A 24,872-nucleotide genomic window follows, 5' to 3' on the forward strand; every position below is an offset into this window, starting at 1 on the left:
GGGTAACTCATTATATACCCTCAGGTTGGGAGGGGGTCAGGGATTAAGTAAATCTCTAAGGTATTTTGGAAGCAAGGTTTCCTGGACCTTGAGGGGCTAGCTGTTGCTAGGGAAATACCATTTATCACCATTTAATAAAACCCCAGTCATGAGACCCCTCAGATGCATATGGGGGGCATGGGGCATAAACTTGGAGCTTGATTGCCAGCATATATCCTGGGGCAGTTGAGATAAAGGAAGTTGATTTACAGGATTCTCAAGGTTGGAACAATATTAAGCCAAAATTCTCTTTTGCCCCTAGCAAAGTGTCATCTTTGAGGCGGCTGAGCTCCTAGAGGGAGGTCAGTCACTCTGTTGGTCTCAAGGACTTGTCAATGGACTATAGGCAGTAAGGGAATTTAATTTTTCATTTGCCTTAGTTTCCCACATCACCATGGTAAGCACTTAAACCCCTTTCCTTTGTTCTTGGGTAGCTAGGAGTGTCAGAGGAATATCACACGGATTCCACCTGGGGGTGGGGGGATGGGGTGCCAGCCTGTATTTTGCCCTCAGCTTGCCTCATGCTCCCACATCAATTAATGATTTATTATTTTATCTTCTTGAGAAATGGTCCTGAGATGGGGATATTCAATGATGTTAAATGAACTCACCACTTAACTTTTAAGTTTTAGGTTAGCAAAGATTTTAGGTTACTAAAAAGATTTGGGGAAACTATTTAAGTAGACATAAATATTGCTGAAAAGTTCATTGATAAACTTTTATGTTGCTTACATCTATTTAATTCACTTGTTTTTAAGAATTGTTTAGGTTACTGTGGTGCCTGGGTGGCTCAGTCGGCTAAGCATCTGATATTTGATTTTGGCTCAGGTCATGATCTCATGGTTGTGGTACTGGGCCCCCCACCCTCCCAGTCAGGGTCTGCTCTGACAACTGTGGAGCCTGCTTGGGATTCTCTCTCTCCCTCTCTTTTTCTGCCTCTCCCCTACATGCACACACATGCCTCTCTCTCTCTCTCTCTCAAAATAAATAAACATTAAAAAAAAAAAAAGAATTATTTAGGGCACCTGGGTGGCTCAGTTGGTTGAACATCTGACTTCAGCTCAGGTCATGATCTTGCAGTTCACGAGTTCAAGCCACACATCGGGCTCGCTGCTGTCCCCCTCTCTCTGCCCCTGCCCTGCTTGCACTCTCTTGCTCTCAAAAATAAATAAATATTGAAAAAAATAGAATTGTTTAAATTACATACAAAAGCTTTATTAAACGTTAGACAAAATCAGTCATTATCCCAAGCTATTTTTTTGGAAGATCTTATAAGAGATAACATGAAATTATTTGGCTAATAAACTCAAGTGGAAAAGAAGTTTTATATTTGACGTTAACCCTAAAGACATGCCTGTTTTAATTAAACCAATGAGCTTAAACTTTAATTTACTGAAGATTATCCTAGATCACGTGAACTTGAAAGACATTTGGATTAGTTTCTATCTTTTTGAGAATTTTATTTTATGTTTAAAAATTTTTTTTAACATTCATTTAATTTTGAGAGACAGAGCACAGGTGGGGGAGGAGCAGAGAGAAAAGGAGACACAGAATCCGAAGCAGGCTCTAGGCTCTGAACCATCAGCACAGAGCCCGGCATGGGGCTTGAACTCATGAGCCACGAGAATCATGACCTGAATCGAAGTCGGATGCTCAACTGACTGAGCCACCCAGGCGCCCCTGTGTTTACATTTCAAAGACGTGATAATGGATAGAGAAAGAATAGAAGTTCTTCAAGAATGACTTTGGTTTGCTAAGGCCAATGATTTCCAAGTCTTTTGCATTCAACAAGGGAAGTTTTGGGATTTGTAAAGAAGTAGGTGAATTTTGAATTGCCTCCTAGAGCTGATTTTTGTTTTGTGAAAGATTTGTTGCTCTCACATCCTCAAAGAATCGGGTTGTAATTTAAATGATATCATCCAATGACATTATCTTCAATTTGCTTCTTTCCCTCTGGGTACCTAATTTTAATTTTAAATATTTCAGGCAATATTGAATAACCCTGCTTGGATCCAAAAAGATGGTGCAAAGGATATTAACTTCTCAAAACTCGGAGTCATTTCCAAGGATAGCCAAAAGAAAGAACCAACAATCTGCTAATTCCAAGCCAGCAGAAAGCCAAGTCCAGTTATGCAAACAAGAAGGCAATAACTATTGTTGGGAGAGAAAGAATAAATAATGGGTCTGGATTTGCAAAGGGAGGGATGTGACATTTTATTTTCCTCTCTGGACTGGGTGCTCCAGACAGAAATTCAGAAGAATTGATTCTGGTAAGCATTTTTACCTTTGGCTGGCCTTTGCCAGTTTTTCTAGGATCCCCTCTGAAAGATCTGGTATCTACCAGCATTTTCCCTTGGCTGTTTAAAGGAATAATATAGCAGTTTACCAGGAAATCCTTCAGTTTGGACAACACTAGAAGGGGTTCAAATGAGGCGTCCCTTGAAGGTAGATATGGGGGTGTCTGTAAAGCCATGAACTTGGCAGATTTTTGTTTATGGTTGTGTAGTCTTTTCAGAGTGGAAAAACAAATCAGACAATGAATACTTGAAGGAAGGAAGAGGGGAGCAGTCTTTTCCCTTATGTGCCTTTTATATCTTTACTTTTTCTTTAGCCTTTTGCAATGAATCTTTCAATAAAACTGCTTTGGAATTTTGAAGTCTTTGGAGGAGTGTGCTTGCCAATTTAAATGGGTATTCCATTCTGTTTAATTTGGGAACCCTTGCTTTCAAGTGCATGTCTTAAATGATGGAATTGAAACGTTCCCCATAAAGGCCATTATAATTCCATGTTATTTTTAGTAAAAATTTCCATCTTGCTAGACATCCACAGATTCTAAAATGCTGGTCCTTAGACACAAAATAAGCAGGTGTGCCAGATAGGAGCTGGCCATGGAGGGGCGTTGGGATTTGTGGGGTGTTTATAGTGTGCCTCATTACATGGAAACTTTCTTGAGATTGGCAGATGACCTAGTGTCAATCTAACCCGTTTAATCAGCTTATCCTAACATGGGAGTCTGAGTTAGGTGACAAGTGTTCTAATAGCTCTTAAATGCCCAACCTGAGCCCACCAAATTTTGCAGCTTTTGGCTTCTGAGAGCCCCACTAGCGGTGGCTTTTATTTACACAAAACAAGAGAAGCAAACATGTGCAAACAAATCTTAACTCACCTCAGTCACCAAAACATGTCATTCAGACTGTCCAAGAGAAGACCATGCAATTGTGAACGTAGACTAACCCAGCTGACTCCATTATGAAGACTACAGACAGGAAATGGGGAAAGGGCTAATGCAGCAAACCCCAGTAAAGGGTAACTCTGGGCTGGAACTAGGACAGGGTCCCAACGTGGAATTATGGACTGAACCAAGGGTTAAGGAATGACACTCTGTTAGAGGCTCCTGTCAGTCTACATTGACCCGTTAATCCTGGGCTGGAAAGCCAATGAGATCGGTAGCCCAAACACAACAAGAGGATTTGAAACCCAGAGGACTTACCAACGGCCTCATTGGGAGAAAGACTGAACTCAAAATGTTTCCTGGGGCACCACCCCTGTGTTTCTCATTGTCCTCAAATGCTGTCACAAGTTTGCATTAGATCTCAATGCTGCTGCCAATCTGTTAAAATACAAAATTCAGTGGTGCCTGGGTGGCTCAGTCGGTTGAGTGTTCGACTTAGGCTCAGGTCATGATCTGACGACTTGTGAGTTCTAGCCCCTCATCAGGCTCTGTGCTGGCAGCTCAGAGCCTAGAGCCTGCTTTCGGATTCTGTCTCTCTCTCTCTCTCTCTGCACCCCCCTACCCGCTCTCTCTTGCTCAAAAATAACATTAAAAATAAATAAAATAAAATAAAATAAAATAAAATAAAATAAAATAAAATATAAAATTCAGCTGAGTGAATTTGAAGACCTTATTAGCTTTATTAAATGATTCACAAATGGACAGCATCACATCTAGCACGTAGAGGGGGCTCTGAGGACAAGTACAAAATGGAAGGTTTTTATAGGAAGCAGGGTGGGGCAAGAATGTTGCTAGCAAAATAAAAGAATTGTTTCAGGCCTGACAGCCTCCCCATAGGGGGACCAGCAGGGGGTCTTATCATGCAGATTACCTCAATTTGGTAGGGGGCAGAGAAGGAGAGAGCCCAGGAGGCAGATTCACTGATACTGATCAGAAAACCCCTGACTGATCTGTTAAGATTACATTTCTGGAAGAGGTTAAAACTCCAGTTAGGTCAGGTATTAAGCCCTGGTTTGGGGACTCGGCCCAAGTGATGCCATTTGGGACCTGAAGTTTTCTTTCTAACAGTTCCCTGAACTTCAGTGAAAAGTTATCAACCCCTGAGCAGAACCTCATGGCACTTTGAGTGTCCCTCACTTGTGGTACTTATATTTTGCTACTTTGCTTCTTTGTTATTTGCATATGCATTTCCCAGGAGATTGTAAACATCTTTAGGGGAGATGGCAAATTTCAATGAATTTCTGGTTTGAAGCTAGTAATTCTCCAGTTCCTATACTCTGGAAACGAGGGTTTGGAGTCCAGACCACTCTGGCTCAAAAGCAGGCTTGTTTTGCAGCATTCATTTGTGTATCCTAGGGAGATTAATTGGTGCTTTTTCTCTGCCAGGCTCTGTTAAAGCTGCTATAGACATGGCAGAGGACAATACAAATAAGGGCCCTACTCTCTTGACGGTCATAAAGCAGGAGGGTTAAAAGCACACACTTCACAGCCAGATTACTTGGGCTTGTATCCTAGCTTCACTGCTTACAAGCTGTGTAACCCCTGGGCAAGTTACTTTGCCTCTCTGTACCTGAGATTCATCCTCTGAAACATGAAAATGTTCATAGTGCAGCTATTCAGGATTACGGTGAGGATTAAGTGAATGTACATGTGTAAAGAGCTTACAACAGTGCCTGGTGCAAAAATAATTGCTACATAAGCATTACTTATTATTATGAGTTCTGCAGAGCTTGTGTCCTAGTAGGGGAGGTAATAAAGAAGAAGAAATATTAGGCAGTGATAAGTGCTATGAAGAAAATAAAAGATTTGCAAGGACGTGGAGAAAAGGAATCCTCATGTGCTGTTGGTGGGAAAGAAAATTGGTGCAGCCACTGTGGAAAACCGTGTGAGGTTTCTTAAAAAATTAAAAATAGAAATACCATATGATCTAGTAATTCCACTACTGGGTATTTCCCCAAAGAAAACGAAAACACTAATTCAAAAAGATATATACACCCTTATTTTATGGCAGCATTATTTACAGTAGCCAAGATATGGAAGGAGCCCAAGTGTCCACCAACAGATGAATGGATAAAGAAGATGTGGTATATATACACAATAGGATATTACTCAGCCATAAAAAGAATGAAATCTTGCCATTTGCAATGATGTGGCTGGAGCTAGAGAGTATTAATATGAAGTGAAACAAGTCAGTCAGAGAAAGACAAATACCATATGATTTCATTTATGTGGAATTGAAGAAACCAAACAAACGAACAACCAAAGGAAAAAAAGAGACAAACAAAAAAACAGACTTAAATACAGAGGACAAACCGGTGAGTGCCAGAGGGAAGGTGGGTGGAGGGTGGAATGGGTGAAGGGGATTAAGAGAACACTCAATTATCACCAGGAACATTGAGTAATGTATAGAATTATTGAGTATTACATTGTATACCTGAAACTAATATAACACTGGATGTTAATTATACCTAAAAAAAGAAAAAAGAAAAAAGAAAAGAAAAGAAAAGAAAAGAAAAGAAAAGAAAAGAAAAGAAAAGGAAAGAAAAGAAAAGGAAAAGAAAAGTGGAGAGCCTGGGTGTCTCAGTCAGTTAAGTATCTGACTTCAGGTCATGATCTCATGGTTCGTGAGTTTGAACCCAACATCAGGCTCTGTTATGACAGCTCAGAGCCTGGAGCCTGCTTCAGATTCTCTGCCCCTTCCCCTGCTCACACTCTGTCTCTCTCTCTCTCTCTCTTAAAAATAAATAAACATTTAGAAAAACTAAAAAAAGGAAGAAAGAAAGAAAAGAGAATGGTAGAAGTGCTTCTGAGGGTCTACCTTGTGCCGGATGATCAGGGAAAGTCTCTACAAGGAGGTGACATTTAGGGACCATGAAGTGTAGGTGGTGAGAGTTTTCAGGAAACAGCAAATGCAGAAGCTATGAAGGCAGGCCTGAGCTGTCAGGTCTGGGGTAGAAAAAAAGCCTGTGGGCCAGAGCATGCGGGCCAAGGGGAGAGCAGAAGAGATGGTCTCAGAGATACCTGGGAACCAGATTCTTCAGGGCTTTGCAAGATGGGAAAAAAATTAAGTTTTGGTTCTAAGTGCAGTGGGAAGACATTGGAGAGTTTTAAACAGAAGAGAGTTCTTTTTAAAAAGATAATTTTAGCTGCTCCTGCAATGGTAGTATGGATGATAGAGAACAGAGAGGATTTGACACATGTTTTGGGGGTGAAATCAACAGGAGTTGTTGATGTATTGAATGTGGGACTTAAGGTGAAGAGAAAACTCAAAGGCAATTCTCAAAGTTTTGATTGGAACACCTTCCTGGGATAGGAAGGTGTGGAAAGACAGATTTTAGGGTGGATGGGAATTAAGAGTTCTACTTTGGCTGCATTCAGTTGGGCAAATCACTTAAGCTGTCTGTTATTTAGAGTATGAAAAGAATACTAATGTCCCCATAGAGAAGGGTATTGTGGTTAAAACAACAGATACCTGGGATGAAATCCTGACCCTGCCATTTATTAGCTCTGTGGTCTTGTGTAAGTTATTTTATCATTTGTAAAATAGGGATAATCATAGATAGCACTTACTTCAAATAATAGTTGTATAAGGATGAAAAGAATTAATGTTTACAAAGTGCTTAGAATAGTTTCTGACACATAGTAAAAGCAATACCAGTGTTATGGAAATAAAAAAAAACAAATAGGGCAGAATCGAGCCTTGTATTAGATAACTGGCTTGCCTCCTCAAGATAATCATTAACTATGTGGAAGGAAGGAAGGAAGGAAGGAAGGAAGGAAGGAAGGAAGGAGAGAAGGAAGGAATGAAGGGAAGGAGAGGGGCAGATGGATCTGTTCCTCTGAAGCATGGTATATAAATTCGACCAGTTCGACATAATCTCTTGTAGAAATAGAAAAGGAGGGGAAAGTTCTCCAACTTATTTTATGAAGCTAGTATGATCTTGATACTAAAATCAGAAAAAGACAATATTAAAAAAAGGAAAAAGAAAACTACAGCCCAATATCCCTGAATATACGCACAAAAACCCTTAACCAAATATTACCAAATAGAATTCAGCAATATATTAAAATTATTATACATCATAACCAACCAGGGATGCAAGGGTTCTTTCAATATTCAAAATAAAACCCATGTAATTTACTGTATTAACAGGCTAAGGAAGATTCTTCTATGTTTTCTTCTAAAAGTTTTATAGTTTTATGTTTTACCTTTAAATCTGTGCTCCATTTTCAGTGAACTTTTGTGTATATATGAGATTTTGGAGGAGGCTGACTTACTAGATGTACCTGGAGCTGGGAACCCAGGAGGGGTGGGGAGCACCAAGGGTGAGCAGAGTCCCAGGACATTCCATATATTACATTGTAAATTAAACACTTCACTGATTCCTAGAGAATAATTTATGACTCAGCAACAATTTGTTGAGTCAATACCTAGAATTAACAGGGAGATTATACCCTCAGGAAAAAGGAGGGTGGAGATAAAATCTCCTAAATGTCAGTTGGTATTGAGGACATGTCCTCAGTCATTTCCCTAGTGACCTGTAATCTCCAGGAGCCTGGCCTGTATTCAACTGGGAAAGGTCTTGGGGTAAATAGGCTTTGATAGACCTTCAGTTAGGGTAGAGTCTCCTAGAGGAGGAGGTTGGACCTTCTTGCCTGTGGGGGTTGGTAGGAACGGGTAGATGTGTGGGGAGCCTGTTCTCTGAGTAATTTCCCTTGTACAGGACCTGGGTGGTCAGGATCTGTGGAGAGTTCTTGTCAAGGGGCCTTACTCCTCTGCCCCTCAGCTGGCAGAGTGGACCTCTCAGATCTGAGAGACAGGGTGGGAAGGCTGGCGGGGGCATGGCTTCAGGAAATTTCAGGCGGGTACAGGCTGGCAAATAGGATAAAACCTGAATGAAACATGGAGACCCCCCCAAATAGGCCTCAGGAAGTTTGGGGTAATGGCACCAGATTCCCTTCTCAGATCTTTTGTAAGGCAAGAGATTGCATCTTCCTGTCATTGCTACTCCCCTGCAGGGAGTTGGGGACTGGGCCTTCTCTGTGCTCCAGCATTAGGTGTCCCGAAGTATTGAGGCAGGCCACACAATGAAGGGGAAAGCAGGGGAAAGGGAACTGGCACCTGATCAATGCCTGGGATGCCTGCAAGCATGCTGCTTGGCACTTCACAGATATTACCTGACGAACTCACTGCAGTAGTCCTAGATGACATCTTCACCTCCATTTGCAAGAAATCGATGTGCTAAGAGTGTGAATATGTTCATTTTATCAGCAGTGTGTTCTGTTTGCCTGTGCCAACATCACTGTGTCTGATTCTGCAAGCCTTGTCGGAGTGGGTCCAGCATAGCCTTTCTGACCACGCTTTCTATTGATGGTGACAATCCCAGGGAGTTCTTGATTTATCCACATCCAGCATCCGAAGAGCACTGTTACCCTGGCCTTTCACTCTTACCCACGAATCAGAAAGACCTATGATAACCACTAATTACTTTGATTTAGAATGCTTTTCTTGATTAAAAAGATTTTCTTGTATTGTATACAAAGAGATATGTACAAAGATGCTTATTACAGCATTGCTTGTAGGAAAATAAGGGAATAAACAAAATGCCCATCAATAGGGGAATAGTTATATAAACTAGGGTAAGCAGCATTCTCAAACTTTTCTGTCTCAGGGTCCCTACATGTTCTTTTCTTTTTCTTTTTTTAAGTTTTATTTATTTATTTATGTATTTATTTATTTATTTGTTTGTTTGAGAAGGTGAGAGCAGGGAAGGGGGGCAGAGGGAGAGAGAGACAGAGAGAGAGAGAGAATCCTTAAGCAAGCTCCAAGATCAGCATTGAGCCCAACATGAGGTTTGATCCCACGATCCGGAGGTCACGACCTGAGCTGAAATCAAGTGAGAAGCTCAACCGACTGAGTCAGCCAGGCACCCCAGACCCCCTATGGTCTTAAAAATTATTGAGGACTCTGAAGAGCTTTTGTTTATGTGAGTTATATCTGTTAATATTTACTATAATAGAAATTAAAACTAAGAAATTTAAAAATATGTATTATTTATTAAAAACAATAAACCCAAGGGGCGCCTGGGTGGCTCAGTTGGTTAAGCGTCTGACTTTGGCTCAGGTCATGATCTCTCAGTTTGTGAGTTCAAGCCCCGCATCAGGCTCTGTGCTGACAGCTTGCTCAGAGCCTGGAGGCTGCTCTGGATTCTGTCTCCCTTTCTCTCTGCCCCTCCCCTCCTCACACTCTGTCTCTGTCTCTCTCAAAAATAAATACACATTAAAATAATAATAATAATAAACCCATTGTATGGTCACATAAATAACATTTTCCAGCTTTACTGAGGTATAATTGACAAATAGAATTGTAAGATATTTAAGGTGTGCAGCATGGTGATTTGATACATGTATACACTATGAGAGTTATGTATACATTATGAGAGGGCTTGTCCCATCGAGTTAATTAACACACCTATCACTTCACATAGTTTTCTTTTTTTGTGTGTGAGATTAGTTAGCATATAGTGCAATAATGATTTCAGGAGTAGATTCCAGTGATTCATTCCCTATGTATAACACCCAGTGCCCATCCCAGCAAGTGCCCTCCTTAATGCCCCTTGCCCATTTAGCCCATCCCCCCTACCCACAACCCCTCCAGCAACCCTCAGTTTGTTCTCTGTATTTAAGAGTCTCTTGGTGGGGCGCCTGGGTGGCTTGGTCGGTTGAGCGTCCGACTTCGGCTCAGGTCATGATCTCACGGCCTGTGAGTTCGAGCCTCGCGTCGGGCTCTGTGCTGACCGCTCAGAGCCTGCAGCCTGTTTCAGATTCCGTGTCTCCCTCTCTCTCTGCCCCTCCCCTGTTCATGCTCTGTCTCCCTCTGTCTCAAAAATAAATAAAAACGTTGAAAAAAAAATTAAAAAAAAAAGAGTCTCTTGGAGTGCCTGGGTGGCTCAGTCGGCTAAGCATCTGGCTTCGGCTCAGGTCATGATCTCACAGCTCGTGAGTTTAAGCCCCGTGTTGGGCTCTGTGCTGATAGCTCAGAGCCTGGAGCCTGCTTCATGTTCTATGTCTCCCTCTCTCTCTACCCCTCCCCTGCTCATGCTGTCTCTCAAAAATAAATAAACATTTAAAAAAAATGGTCCCCTGATCTGGCCAGTAGGGCCTGTTTCATGGCTTTGGGGCTGAGGCCTGCAGTCTCTTCTCTGTGCTTGTAGAAATATCTTCGTGGCTTTGTACCCAGTGCTGCCTCCCCAGCCGGCTAAGCCTGTAGGCCCCACAGGTTGGAGTCTGTCTGCTTCTATTGTGTGAGTGTCTGGGGACAGGTGGACTGATAGGACTGGCTTCCTGGTGAATGGCGTGAGGGGAATTCAAGTCCTGCATTTTCCCCCAAGCCACCCCTGAGGAGCTTCCTCGCCAGCTGTGGGGGAGGACTTTCCTCATCACCACCTTTCCTAATTCTAGGAAGGTAGATTCCCAGAATCCTTGAGTTTTTCAGTTGGAGTAACAGTGCCTGAAACTCAGCCTGTTGTTTCCTCACATCTTCACACTCAGTCAGCTGCAGGCTCCACAGCAGAAGGGCTCCTGACCTGCACTCAGGAACGACGACGAGAGCATCGCCAGGTAAGACCAGAGCAGGGAAAATGTGGCCCAATGTAAGGCTGGCTGGGCTGGGGTCCCTGTCACCACTACTGCCCACCTTCACTCTTTTTTTATTTTTTGTGCTGATGCTTCCTTCTCCCTGGCTCTGTCTGCAGCTGTCTTTATTTCTTCTTTGATTCTCATAATAAAGCTCTTGGAGGCTATCAGAGCCCTTAGGGCCACCCAACTCAGCACCTCATCTTACCCAGGTGCAGATGGAGCCAGAGTGGGGAACAGACTTGCCCAAATCATGCACCTTCTGTTGAAATCTCCCTCATCTCTCTCTTTCCTGATTGTCAATGTTTCTAACTACTAGCTCTCCCCTAATCTTTTCTTTGCTTTTCCCTTTCCTTTTCTCTTTGGTGAGGGCCATCCATCTCCAAGATGGGACTAAGTTGAGGGTGTGTCCACTTGGCTTTCCCACCTCCACTTCTGGGCAACTGAACTGATCAGCATGGTAAGGGGCATCAGAGTGGGCAGTGCCAGGCTCAGATACCACTCTAAGCTCCCGGGACCTGTGGTTGACTCTGGCCTAGCTGGCCCAGCTGACTGCTCCAGAGGAAAGCAGAAGTGAGGATGAGGGCAGAGTGAGTGGGAGCCCGGACCCTTGGAAGCTGCTCAGTCTCAGGGAAAGAAGGACCTGGAATGGGAAGGGGAACCAAGACAGACAGATGGGGCCTGATCAGTTTCTCCATGCTCTACCTGCAATAGGCCACAGCTGCTTTTCCCTACCAGTAAGGAAGCTTTCCTGCAAACCATCTCGTGGCAAGTTTAGAAAGGAGCAGGGTTTGGTAAGGACTGTTGTAGAACAGAGGGGACAGCCACGGACTTGCTGGTATGGGAACAGCATCTCAGACGTGCCATAACTCTGGTCTTCCAGCAGGGGGCGGCCCATCCTGACAAAATTCGAGTCCCTCTTTTTCCTGCTGCCCTCCCAGCCAAGGAGACCAATTCCCTTGACACTTGGTGGGGTTAATCTGTGCTCACAGCTGGGGGTAGAGAAGTCCCCCAGGGGTCATAACAGTGTTTAGAATCTGGTGTCCTGTTTAGGAAAGGTAGAATAATCAGAAGCTGAAACCCCTCATCCTCTGGAATGGAAAGGCTGTAGGTATGACCTTGCAGAAAAGAGACAGCATGTGAGAGAGAAGAGAATGACAGCAGCCAGGACAAAAAGGAGAGGAGGTCAAGGACCTGCAAAGGGTGTCTTTGGAAATACGGTATCCGAAGAGACATAAATTTGAAACCAAGGCTGTCTCTCTTAAAGCAGAGCATTTGGTTACCTTCATTATGGCTCTGATACAGACTGATATTTAATCTGAAATTTCTCCCTAATTCCTGAGCAGCACCCATTCATTTGTTATTATAGATAAGGACCCCTAACTGGAGGGAACTGGGTTATGTAAAGGTTGGTTGCTAAGGAACAAGGGAGATGCAGTAGGTATGGCAGGGGTTGCTTAGTAACAAGGAGTCCCTTGGTGTTAGAGTGGCCAAGGCAGGTCTGGAACAGATGAGGGTCTGCGGACGGTCAGCCCACACCAGAATCTCCTGAAAGTGCGTGTCTGATGGCCCCTGCAGTCCAAGCTGCCAGAGACTGCATCTCTTCAGCTTCCTGGCACTATCTTACATGAAAAGTACATCCCGAGTCGCTGTGTATCCTCAGTGACCCTTTTCTCCAACCATTCCTTCCCTCCCGCCTCCGCAGGAAACAGATCACACTCCTAGATTTGGGACCCCACAGGGCTCCTGGGCAGGCAAATGGGAATCTCACACTGGGGGGAGGCAGGAGCCTCTGGGCTCACATTGATGTGGAGCTGGGAAATTTGGGGTCCTGGCGAAAGAGGATCCCCTACACAAGCATCTCTCCTGTATTTCTAGTTCATACACAGTGTCTGCATATGTGAGTCTCCCACGCCAGGTCCTCACCCTGCCTTCACACTTGTGTAGACCTACCCCTACCCACACTTGCGAAAGGCCTACCCCTTTCCTTCCTGAGGGTGTCCTGAGGGCATGGGTCTGCACCCTGCAGCCTGGTGTGGGGCTGCCTTGTCTGGCTCAGGCTCCTCACAGCCTCTATGCAATTAGCTTCACTTCAGCACAGCCTGGTGAGGACGTTATGCAGGCGCTCAGAACCTTGGTCTACTTTCTCTGGCATGTTGCAAGTGCTCAGTGCTTGGTCGTGGAATGAATGGGAAGATAACCCTGTCTGCTGAATGGTGGGTCTCATACTCTAATTTGCCTGTTTTATAAATAGAGAATTTTCACAGAGAGTTTGCCTGACCTGAGGCTCACGTGTTTGAAATTCACCCTGACTAGCTCGACTCTCTCTGGCTCTCTGCTGCTGGCCTTGTCTGTCTGAAGGAGCTGGAGGTAGATTGCCATCACGCTCACTAATGGCATCAGTGATAGTTGAAGTTGATTCTCTCCTCCAGGGCCAAGTTCAGCAGGAAGCAGAGACAGGAACTGGCCTCCATGCTCCCAACAGTGGCCTACATCCACAGAGGCTTGTTCCATTCCTGTGCTGGACTCTCTGTGCGCATGACCAGCAGTGGGATAGGCCAAAAGGGCATCCTGGCCAATCGGGTGGCTGTGGTCACGGGGTCCACTGATGGGTAAGTGCCCTGATTGCCCTATGGGTCTTGACCCCTCACAAGGATTTTCGCTTCCACAGAGAGACCTCAGGGTTGTAGATTAGGACACAGCCTTATTGGTTTCCGTGGGTCGAGTGACCATGGTGGCAGGAGGCTGAGGCTGTCTTGTTCCCTCCATTTCTGCCACAGGATCGGCTTTGCTATCGCCAGGCGCCTAGCCCGGGACGGGGCCCTCGTGGTGGTCAGCAGCCGGAAGCAGCAGAATGTAGACCGGGCAGTGGCGGCGCTGCAGGGGGAGGGGCTGAGTGTGGTGGGCACCGTGTGCCACGTGGGGAAGGCCGAGGACCGGGAGCGACTGGTGGCCACGGTGAGGGGCCACAGGGGTGGAAGGACATAGGAAGGAGAGTGCACAGAGCCTTTCCCACTCTGCTCAGCCCTGGGTGGGGCAGGGACCCGGATCGGGGTTGGGAGGCCCTACAACAGTCTTGAAACCAGGATTGTTCATGGTCTAAGCGGGTAGACCTCATTGTTCATGCTGGCTTTCTGGAAAGTGGCTTGTTCGTGAAAGGACCCTCACCCCCACCCCCACCTGGAGAACTGTGGTTGAGGAGGAATCTAAAGGGATTCCCCATCCCGGGCATATAGACGGATTCCTGGAGAAGACAGACCTTCCTCTCCTGAGGCCCTCAGCTCTGCAGAGCCCGTCCTTGGGCCTACCTAGGGCATTGCCTTCACCAGTGTTTGGTTCTCACACTGGCTTTGTGACCATTCCTGGTTGAGACAGTATCTAATTAGCAAGTGTTGTCTCAATGCCCTGTGCACCTGGCAGCAGTGCGGGGTGGGTGTGGCCTCCTTGGGCCATCTCCACACTTATGCCCTTCGTGTCACTCTTTCCCCCAGGTCGTGGAGCACTGTGGGGGTCTCGACTTCCTGGTATGCAGTGCAGGTGTCAACCCGCTGGTGGGAAGCACCCTGGGGGCCAGTGAGCAAGTGTGGGACAAGGTGAGAGGCCGCTGGGAGGAGCTGGCAGAGGGTCTGAAGTGCTCCCCGGTTGAGCCTCCCCTCCCAAAGTTACTGTAAAAACAGGCACTGACCGCTTGTCCCCTGGAGTGTGCTGCGGTGCTCCTTTCCAATTTGTGTGTTTTTAAAGTGGCTTCCTACATTCTTTCTGCCATCTTTTCTCTTCCCATCCTTTTTGCATTTATTCATTTAGCAAATATTTACTGAGGGTTTGCTATGTGCCAGGCACGGTTCCAGGCTCTAGCTTTACAGCTGTGGGAGTAGGTCTCTGCTTTTGGTAAGGGTCAAGAATAGTAAGGTCTCTGCTCTTTGTCAACAGCAGATATATTTTCCTTTTTTTTTTTTTTTTTGGTGATTTTGCTCCTTTTTGGTGACCTGTACCTGCCGCTGAGATTCTTTCTTCACCCTTCCTAGATGAGGCTTCCTTACTGTCCCTCAGATGAACCTGCTACACCTGTCAGGCCTGGGCCTGGCCACTGGCTTCCTATGAGCTCAGACATTCCACCCACTGCGTCCACCTAATGATCCTGCCACCTGAGCCACAGGGTCCAGAAGAGGCCTTGCAAAATGTCTTGAGGTCCATTTTGGGCTTTGTTATCCTATGACTTCTGTTCCATTCACTCCTGTCTTTGGTTCCTGAGTCTGTCAGACAAGACGGACTGCAATGAAATCACCTTGTTAGCACCCCCCTCCCTACCAAGCACTGGCCAGAGCATTCCCTTCTGCCTTCCCCAGCAATCCGCGCTCTGTAGACATCGTTCTCGAGCCACCTCTCCTGTGCATCTGCCCTTGGCGGCTTGCCCTTTCCTCCATCCTCAGAGATGGCCTGAAATCTGAGCTCCCTGCAGCCGCTGCTAGCAGCCTCCCCAGGCTCCTCAGATTCCTGATGCTGCCCAACGACCATTAGTGATTAGGTGGCTGGGACTGCATGGCTGACCATCTCCTAACCCTCCTGAGTCATACCCTCTTTTAGTGTCTTAGTTCATGGGATCATGACTCTCTTTTTCTCAGAACCCATTTCAAATCTTCTCTCCTGAAGCCGAGCGCACTTGCCCACGGCCCAGCCTTACTTTCTCTGCTGCTACCCTGTTTTCCAAGGTCTGCCCCACTGGGCAGGAGTCATCTCCAGTCACATCCACCACCACCTCAGAGGTGAAATGGTTACAAAACGAGTGTGACATTGACCTGCTGCTCTATCTGCATGCGGTTTTCAGCAGGTGTCCTGGGAGTTCCTTCTTGTTCACCTTATCCCTGGGCCGGTTTGAGCACCTCCCCAGGCAGACTCCCGTTTTCTCCAGCTCGTTGGGAAATCTCCCATCTCCCATTCTACCGCCTCTCCTCCACCCTTCTCCTGCCTGAGGACTCTCCAGCACCCATCCTCCTCAGGCCCACAGTCTCTACTCAGGACTTCGTGGCACCCAGAGATACTCTACCCAATTTTCTAATAGGGCAGTCCTCTTCAGCCCGGGAGGAGCTGTAACTTTTCCTTGGCTCATGTTTGGTTGCCAAGTCTAGGAGTGGCCTTGTCTGAGCCCATCACCCAGCCTGACATACATGGAGCTTAGGGCAGACATCGGTGGGGTGGCGGGGGTCTGTTTCGAACAGAAAATGACCAGGAATACCCTTAGTCTAACCCTCAATTCCTTCTTATTGGGGATCTCATGCTGGTCCACCCTTTAGACATCTGAGCCACTTCTTACAGTCTTGGGGGTCATCCCCAACACTGGCAAGTTGTCATCACACTGGCCTCACCAGCTCTCCATTGAAGCATTTCCCCTGCCCACATCCAATGGGGTGGTTGGGTGTGGGATGAAAACATGGGAAGGCATTGCAGATGTGCAGCCTCACTCCCTAGAGACCCAGACGCACTGACCTCACTCGAGGTGGTGCCCCACAGGAGGGATCCTGCTCCCATGTTAGTCCCAACTGGTAATCTGGCCTAGCCCCCAGCCCAGTTTCTGCGTCTTTCCCTGTCGGCTCCTCTCATACTTTTCCTCTGTCCCCAGTGCCACCAGACAGAGTTCCCAGACAGAGGGTCAGGGACCCTTAAGTCTGAGCCCAGATCCAGGTTTTAGCTGCAGGCAGGCCCAGCGTGGGCACCCAACTCCCAGAATGGCAATTCTCTGTTGTGTCTCCCTCTTTGTGGTGGCCGTAAGAAAGCTTGGAGCCAAGTTTGCAATAAACTGGCATGCATGTAGGCCCTCACAGCTTGCATTTTTGTGAACGAATAATAGACTAATGTTCAGTCCTTACCACATGCTGTGAACTGTGGGCACCAACCTTACTCTTGCTTTTTCTTATTTTTCTACACTTATTTTTTACTGTTCTCCATTTCTTCACACATAATACCTATTTGATTTGTTTTATGCTGTTGCATTGTGAGTACGCCTTTAATTCTATTGGGACAAGACAAGGACATAAACAAGTAAAAACACAGACAGACAAAGACAACTCTTCTAGAAATCTCCTTTGCTCCCAGCACCTACATTCCCTCCATCTGTTCTACTTTCAGTCTTTTTCCAGTGGCCTCTGCTTACAGCTTCTGTCTGCACAACCAGAACATAGTCCAGTTTCTTTAAAAGGCCTCAACGTTGCCTTCCTTCACCCCAGTCCTGAACAATTCACATTTTCAGGGCTCTGCTCACAGGCCTGTCACTTAGCCTGCCTGCGTGTTAAACCATTAGCAAGTGGGAAGCACCTCTTGTCCTGATCAGAAGGGGAACTGATCTCAGATCTGCACATATCTGGGTTTACCGGACAAATTCTAGGACCCCATGTGTCTTATGAGAACAGGTCCTGGGCTGAGGACTATGTGTTTCTGCCCTCCACCATGCCTCTGCTCTGACTTCAGATCCTGGAAGTGAATGTGAAGGCCCCGGCCCTGATGCTGAGCCAGCTGGTGCCCCACATGGAGAAGAGGGGGTAGGTTGCAGGGTGGGGGTGGGGACTGGTGGGGAGCCAGGGCATGAATTGAGTCTAGAGAACATGGGGCCATAGCCGGGAGGGGAGGACAAAAGAGGTGTCCCTGAGGCCTCCACATCCCCCTCCCTCTGTTCTGCCTCACCTTTTGTACAGCTATGGCTTCTAATTCTAGTGGCTGTTTGATGAGGGTGATGTCCAGTGGCTTAGGCATGCTCTCGTTGGCCTTGACATCACCATGTTTGGGAAAGGGCTGTGCTTTTAGCTCCTTAGCCTTGGGCAGGTCATTTTCACCCTCACCTACTCTGATTCTCTCACAGCTGGACAATGCCTTTTCACCAGCTTACAGTCTGGGACAGGGTCTGCCCCTTTGCTCCCGGCAGGGAGAGGTCCATCCCACGCCCCTCCTCACTCCCTGCTTCTCAGTCTCCAGGGAGCCTGCTGTTCTAGGCAGGACCTGTTCTAGGTCCTGCATATCTGACTGCACTCCACACATAGTCTCAGGGGTCTGAGGTTAGGGACTTGGGCCACCACCTCCCTCAGCACGTAGCTAGTCCTCCAGTATGTCCTCCATGCAGACATACCCTTCAGGAACTGGCCTGGGGACTGTCTTGGATAGAAGGAAAAACTCCTGACTCTCATTTCTTGTCTCTTCCGGCCCCATCTACTTGTCAGAGGCCGCCCATTGATAGGCATTCACTGTCACCAAGGCCACTCTGCCCCCTTTCCCAAGCACCTGGCTGTCTGTTCTTCACTACCCCAGGGATAGGCAGAAGAGTGTAATGGTTCAAAGTAGAGACATTGGGTCAGAGAGAGATAGGGTTGGAGTCCCAGCTCTGCCACCTATTGGCTCTGTTGATAAGCCCTGCTGAGCCTCTGTTTGCTCAGCTGGGAAATGGGGATAATAACAGGAACTGTATGGCTGTGGTGAGGACTGCATTATTCAATGACTATAATCATTAAAATGTTATAATTATAATTTTTTATCTTTTAAAAATAATAGTGGCACCTAAGTCCGTGGTAAGTTATTGGTTTCCTGTCTCCTCTGTGTCTGTCTCCTCTCAGGAGGGGGGCAGTCGTCCTGGTCTCCTCCATTTCAGCATATGTACCACGAGTGGTGAGTTGTTGCTTATGTGCTCCTGGTAGGATTAGGGGAAGGGGTCCCCACAATGCCACAGGGACAACGTTTGGGATAGACCCACACTTTACTCCTGCTGCCCTAGGCTGAGCTGATGCCCATGTGGCTGCTGGGTCCCTCAGATCCAGCTTCTGTTCTCAGACCAGGCTGGGGAGAGTGTGTCTGAGTTCTGTGCTTGGGCCAGGGTGGGATCATCTGTAGGAGAGAAATCCAACTGATGTGTTCCTCTGCTTCCCTATATCCTTTAAAAAAATTTTTTTTAAGTTTATTTATTCATTTTGAGAGAGACAGTGTGGGAGGGGGAGAGAGAGAGAATTCCAAGCAGGTTCTGCACTGTCAGCACAGGCCCTGATGTGGGGCTCAAACCCATGAACCATGAGATCATGACCTGAACTGAAGCCAAGAGTCAGACACTTAACTGACTGAGCCGCCCAGGTGCCCCTGCTTCCCAATATCCTAATCACTGTCTTGATTCCCTTCCCAGGAGCTGGGTCCCTACAACATCAGTAAGACGGCCCTGCTGAGCCTCACCAGGACACTGTCATTGGAGCTGGCCCCCAAGGGCATCCGGGTGAACTGCCTGGTTCCAGGAGTAATCAAGACTGACTTCAGCAAAGTGGTGAGGACTGGGGCATGTCCTCCATTTCTCAGCCTGGCTTGGCGAAACCTCCCCAGTGACTAAGTGATGAAGGAGTGACTGGAGCCTCAGATCAGCATCCTTAACAGCTGAGGTCCTTGCTGTCCTCTGAATTCAGCCATGACTCAGTCCCTCTCCCCTGAGAAAGGCAAATCTGCTATGGGATCACCTTGGTCCCTGCTCATCTCCTTGTTTTAGCTAGCACTGACTCTTTCATGTTTTCTCTTTGCCCAGCTACACAAAAATGAGGTTTTCTGGAACAACCTCAAGGAAGATCACAAAGTGCAGAGGCAAGTTGGGTTTGGAACTTCGGTAATCTGGGTACAGTTGGGGAGGAGGGGCTGGTCTATCTCACTAGCTGACCCCTCCCTGGGCACTGGTCATTCCTTTAGCTGAAGTCTGGTTTCTGCAGAGCCCTGGAGGATGCAAGTAGCCCTGCCGGGTCCACCCTGTCCCCTCTTGGAATCCACTCCCACCAGAGCAGCAAAACCAGAGTCTGAGATCATTGACATGTGTTCTGTCCTCCTTCTGTCCAGGATTGGGCAGCCTGAGGACTGTGCAGGACTTGTGTCCTTCCTGTGCTCTCCAGACGCCAGCTACATCACCGGCGAGAACATCGCGGTGGCCGGCTTCTCCTCTCGTCTCTGATGGGGCTAAGGGGGTCTAGGCCTAGGAGCCTGGGGCCCATGAAGGTCTGAAGCTCTGCCAGACAATAAAGCTGGGGGCTTGTTTGTGCCAGGCTCGAGGAAGGACCCCCAGTATTCTCATCTGCGTGACTGTTGTTGATTTAGCTGCTGTGATTCGACCAACATGTGGGTTCTTGGTGTGGGGCTGTGGAGCTGACTGAATTCATGGGGCTGGGACTTTGGAGGAACCGTAAGGGAAAGGAACGGAGACTCCTCTGGCAGCAGGGCAGCAGGCCCCTGATGTATGCTGGCTTCTTCTCTCTGCCTCTTGTGCTTTAAACATTTTTTTCTCCAAATAAACTCAAATTTATCCTTGAGCCTGGAAACTCCTGGTAAGGGCAGAGCCAAGGGGAATGAGGCTGAGGACAGGCCTTTCCTGTCTCCTGACTTCTGCCTGAGCGCGTTCACAGACCCATGGTGGTGGCCAGTGAGTGTTCACAGCAGGCTCTGCTCCGTTCTCTGAGCAGGCTGGTGGGAGTAGCGTGAGTGGCGGGAGGGAGTGGGAGAATTCTGGAACTCCCGTCGGGATTCTCCAGGCTAGCGGTTCTTAATGTTTTCTGGGCCATACAGGCCTTTGAGACCCGAAGAAAAAAGTCCCACCAAATCTTGCATACGATTCCAGGTTGAGAACTTCTAATTTAGACAAAAGAGAGAAGTCAGTGTGAAGTTCTTCTTAAGGTTGTCTCCTCTTGGCAAAGGTTCTTTTTATTGTCCTGAGTCATGTTCATGGGCACCCTCCTACTTTGTGTACATGTCCAAGGCTCAGCGGAGCTGGGGAGGAACAGTGGCACTGAGAACGCCTCTCCTCCTCTTTTGCAATCCATAAGGGGTGCCCAAGCGAGGGCCTGAGACAAGGCTTCCACCCTGCCCACCAGCCTTCACCTCACCGAAGCCCCTCACCACCGCCCCCTCTCTGGACCTCTTGGGCATGGGTCTTTGTCTTGAGACTGATTCTATTAAAAGCTTTATTTATCCCTACTTTGTACATTGGACCACACAACCTGGAGAACATAAATATAAAAAAGACCCAACCTCCCTCAAGTTCCTTCATTGTGGTAGGAAAACAGGGGTTTAAAATAAGGCAGAATGTATTCATTCATTCATTCATTCATTCAATGAATTTAGTGACAAAGCACCACTCCCTACCAGGCCCCTGATGTATGCTGGCTTCTTCTCTCTGCCTCTTGTGCTTTAAACATTTTTTTCCCCAAATAAACTCAAATTTATCCTCGAGCCTGGAAACTCCTGGTAAGGGCAGAGCCAAGGGGAATGAGGCTGAGGACAGGCCTTTCCTGTCTCCTGACTTCTGCCTGAGCGCGTTCTAGGAACTCAGGGGGTGACAGTGAACAAAACAAGGATCATTTCCCTACAGAGCTTACACTCTCGTGGGGGAGGGGTACAATAAGCAACAAGCATGTTAAAAAATAAATTATATAGTGTCTTAGTAGGTACAGAAGAAAAAGACTAAGAGTAGGGTAGGGGTACAATTCTGTAGCCAATTTTTTTTTTCTTTTTTAATCTGTGTAAATTTTTGTGCTTTTCGTTATTTTTTTTAGTTTGTTTATTTTATTTATTTTTTGAGAGAGACAGAGACAGTGTAAGTTTGGGAGGGGGAGAGAGAGGAAGAGAGAGACTCCCAAGCAGGTTCTGAGCTGCCAGTGCAGAGCCCAACTTGGGGCTCAAATTCATGAAACTGTGAGATCATGACGTGAGCTGAAACCAAGAGTCGGATGCCTAACCAATCGAGCCACCCAGGTGCCCTTGTACCTAATTCTTTTTTTTTTTTTTTTAATGTTTATTTTTTTTGAGAGAGAGAGAGAGACAGACAGACAGAGCATGAGTTGGAGAGGAGCAGAGAGAGAGGGAGACACAATCTGAAGCACGTTCCAGGCTCTGAGCTGTCAGCCCGACACAGGGCTTGAACTCATGAACTGTGAGATTGTGACCTGAGCCTAAGTCAGACACTTAACTGACTGAGCCACCCAAGCACCCCCCACCTTGTACCTAGTTCTAATGTGTGGGCTCTTCTCCCATACCAAGCAGTTCTCTAACACCAGCTGCATGTCTCACAATTCAACTTAATTCTGACACCATCTACCTGGAGATAGGATGAGATCCCATAGGTCAAGGGTTCAGTTCTACAAGACCAGCCTTCACCCCACTAGCCAATCACAAGTCCCTGTTGTCACCTGTGCTCTGACTATAGCTTGGAGATTCCAACAGCCTCCTCCTTGGGTTTGATTAGTTTGCTGGAGTGGCCCACAGGACTCAGAGGAACATTTTTCTTACTAGATTACCAGTTTATTATAAAAGCTTATCGCTCAGAAACAGCTGGATGGGGGAGTTCCATCGGGCAAGGTATGGGGAAAGGTATGGAGCTTCCATGTCTGTTGCCACTCTCCCCAACCTAAAAGCTCTCTGAACCCTGCCCTTTAGGATTTAATGGAGGCTTCATTAGGCACAGTTGGCAATTGATTCAACCTCCAGCCCCTCTCCCCCCCACAGAGGTCAGGGGAGTGGGGCTGAAAGTTTCAACCCTCCAATCATATGGTTGGTTTCCCTGGCAACCAGCCCATCCTTAGGTGTTTTCCAAAAGTTACCTCATTAACATAAACTGAGGTATAGTTGCGAGGAGGTTGTTATGAATATTGAGACACCTTTATTACTCTCATCACTTACGAAATTCCAAGGGTTTTAGGAATTCTGTGGCAGAAACGGGGACAGTGAGGTCTCCCTAGGGTTGGCACTTGTCCAGGCCACAGGTGCAGGGCTAAGGTGCCACCAGAAGTGCCCTGAATGAGGCGTCTGAGGTGGGGAATCAGAATACAACAGTAAAGCAAGAGCATAAAGCTCAGGCTGAAGGCTTTGGTTGGGGAAGGTGGGGGGCTTGGGAATCACGGTGTAGTGGGAAGATGCAGACAGGCAGAGCAGGACAGGATTCTACAGGTGAGAAAGCCAGGCCCCAGAGGGGAGACTCTGGAGGTTCCCACAGCTCTAGAATAGCCAAGGCAGAGGGCAGAAGCTTGTTATGGGTTCTCCAGCCCCATGACCCCCTCTACACTCTGTGGGGGCAGAGTTAGAGAAAGGGAAGTGGCCAGGCAAGCAGGGACAGTGCCCTTTAGGCCGGCAGGGAGGACACCCAGAGTGGTGCAGAGGATGACAGGGACCCCCAAGGGGAGAGAGCAGCCTGAGGGTGGGGCAGGGGCTGCTGAGCCCTCTCCCTCCCAGGATGAAAGCAGTGGAAGAAGGTGAGGGTATGTTACTGGGAAGGAAGGCCCTAGTTCTGGACCCAGTGCTGGAGGCAGGGCGTTGAGGCCGAGAAGAGAACTTTGCTTGCAATGGAGCAGTGCTCAGAGAGGGGATTTGGTGTCCCAGTGATACATGCTGTGTGTTTGTTATAGTGAGTGTGTGTCCCTGGTAGAGTGCAACTGACCTCAGCAAGGAGAAGGGGCTGGGAGAGAGAGCAGGTGAACATATTGGGGAGTGAAAGGATGGTTGGCACTCAATTTATGGCTCTTGCCCTTCTTCTGTTGAGAAGTGTCTGGAAAAGCCCACTCTGGGCCCACGTTGCCCAGGGCATGCCAGGAATGGGAGGGTGCAAGGATGGAGAGAAGGACAGGCCCGTTGCTCTGCTCCCATGCTATTCTTGCCTTACAGCCACACAAGTGGATGGGGGCTCCGGACTGGGTTGAGTAAGGACCAGGGCCAGACTGAGTCTCCCCCTCCTGTCTCCTCAGGCTGTTTCCAGCCAGGAGACAGCAGGTCACAGACACCCGAACATAAGTTCTTCCTTGGGATAAATAACCTCAGTATTTACTGGGTTCCCAACAGCCCTTGGGTGGCACTGAGATGCTTTCACCTGGGCTAATAAATGAAAAACAAAACAACAGCAGCCAAGCTTGGCTCATCAGAGGGTTTCTGCTGGCTTGGAGTACTTGTGTGCTTGAGGGATGGGGAAGGAGGGAGAGGAGGAAATGGAGCCGGGTGAGTGGGGACTTGTAATATCTGACTCTCCACCTGGGAGTATTTTGTCTGTATTTATACATTTCAAGTTAACCCCTTCATCTCTGATTCTTAAGGAAAGATCTGGAGGAAAAAAGTATCAGGATACTGGGGAATTCTAGGGTATCCAGGGATGGCCATAGGTAAGGATTATGATAAACTGAGTGATGGCAATCCAGTCTGAGGATTCTGTGTCTTATGACTCTTGAGGGTACCCAACCTTGATTGGATGCTGTGGCCCCACAGGAATAAAAAGCTGCAGTCCCTGGCCTGGTTTTTTCTTATTTATTTTCCAGACCACACTGTAGTGGGTCTCTTGTCCCACCACACTGTGTATCACTCACTCCTGCAATGAACATCCAGGCTGTGTCTGTTCAGGCCTCACCTGTGGGCTGGGCTCACAGGTGGGAGGGCAGTTTGAAGGGCAATGCCAGGGCAGAGGGTCCTGGTGCTGCATTGGAGAAGAAGGGGTGGTTCCAGAGTGGCCCGAAGCAGTGGAGCTAAGCGGAGGTTTTGTGGAGGCTGGGTTTTGTGGGGTGAGGTGAGGACAAAAAATGGGTGAATGCCCAAGGCTATGCTTGTTCACCACTGACTCCACCAGTGAAGGTCTTGCATTAGATTTTACCAAGGAGATGAACTCTTTCCATCTAAAGCAAAAAGTCCCCTTGGCCAATTAAACAATGGGGTAAACATTACCAGAATAAACGAAAGATTGAGAGTAGGATGGAAATGGAGGACAAGAGCAATCAGATGACACAAGTGCCCTTGGGTTTCCTCACCTGTGGGGCTGGGACCCTGGGAGCAGGGGTGAGGGGGGCACTGAAGTTGCTATGCAGGGCTGGGCTGCTGTGTGTACCCTCAGTGGCTGGACTCAAGTTTACAGTTTCTGTTCCTTTAGCCCTTGAAGGCCCAAAGATGTGTTCCTCCATGTAGGAAGGGTCCTCATGAATCCCAGTGGTAAAATGACTCCATA

General features: G+C 47.4%; 1 protein-coding gene across 2 annotated transcripts; it reads left to right on the top strand.

Moving 5' to 3' along the window:
- The first annotated feature begins 10,708 nt into the window (after positions 1-10,708).
- DHRS2 (dehydrogenase/reductase 2) lies at positions 10,709-20,214 on the top strand. 2 transcript variants are annotated; one of them, XM_019429365.2, is made up of 9 exons: positions 10,709-10,891; positions 13,339-13,518; positions 13,687-13,864; positions 14,398-14,499; positions 17,369-17,439; positions 18,502-18,553; positions 19,059-19,193; positions 19,446-19,501; positions 19,748-20,214. In XM_019429365.2, exons 2-9 carry the CDS (start codon positions 13,379-13,381, stop codon positions 19,857-19,859), a joined length of 846 nt encoding a protein of 281 aa, XP_019284910.1. In that variant the 5' UTR covers positions 10,709-10,891; positions 13,339-13,378; the 3' UTR covers positions 19,860-20,214. The 2 variants fall into 2 exon arrangements, with proteins under 2 accessions (XP_019284910.1, XP_053745272.1); XM_053889297.1 differs by lacking the exons at positions 10,709-10,891; positions 19,446-19,501 and having other exon boundaries at positions 13,334-13,518; positions 19,059-19,190; positions 19,707-20,214.
- The last annotated feature ends 4,658 nt before the right edge of the window (positions 20,215-24,872 follow it).

Source organism: Panthera pardus, unplaced genomic scaffold (genome assembly GCF_024362965.1).
Source record: "Panthera pardus isolate Hobbes unplaced genomic scaffold, ASM2436296v1 HiC_scaffold_24, whole genome shotgun sequence".
Lineage (NCBI taxonomy): Eukaryota > Metazoa > Chordata > Mammalia > Carnivora > Felidae > Panthera > Panthera pardus.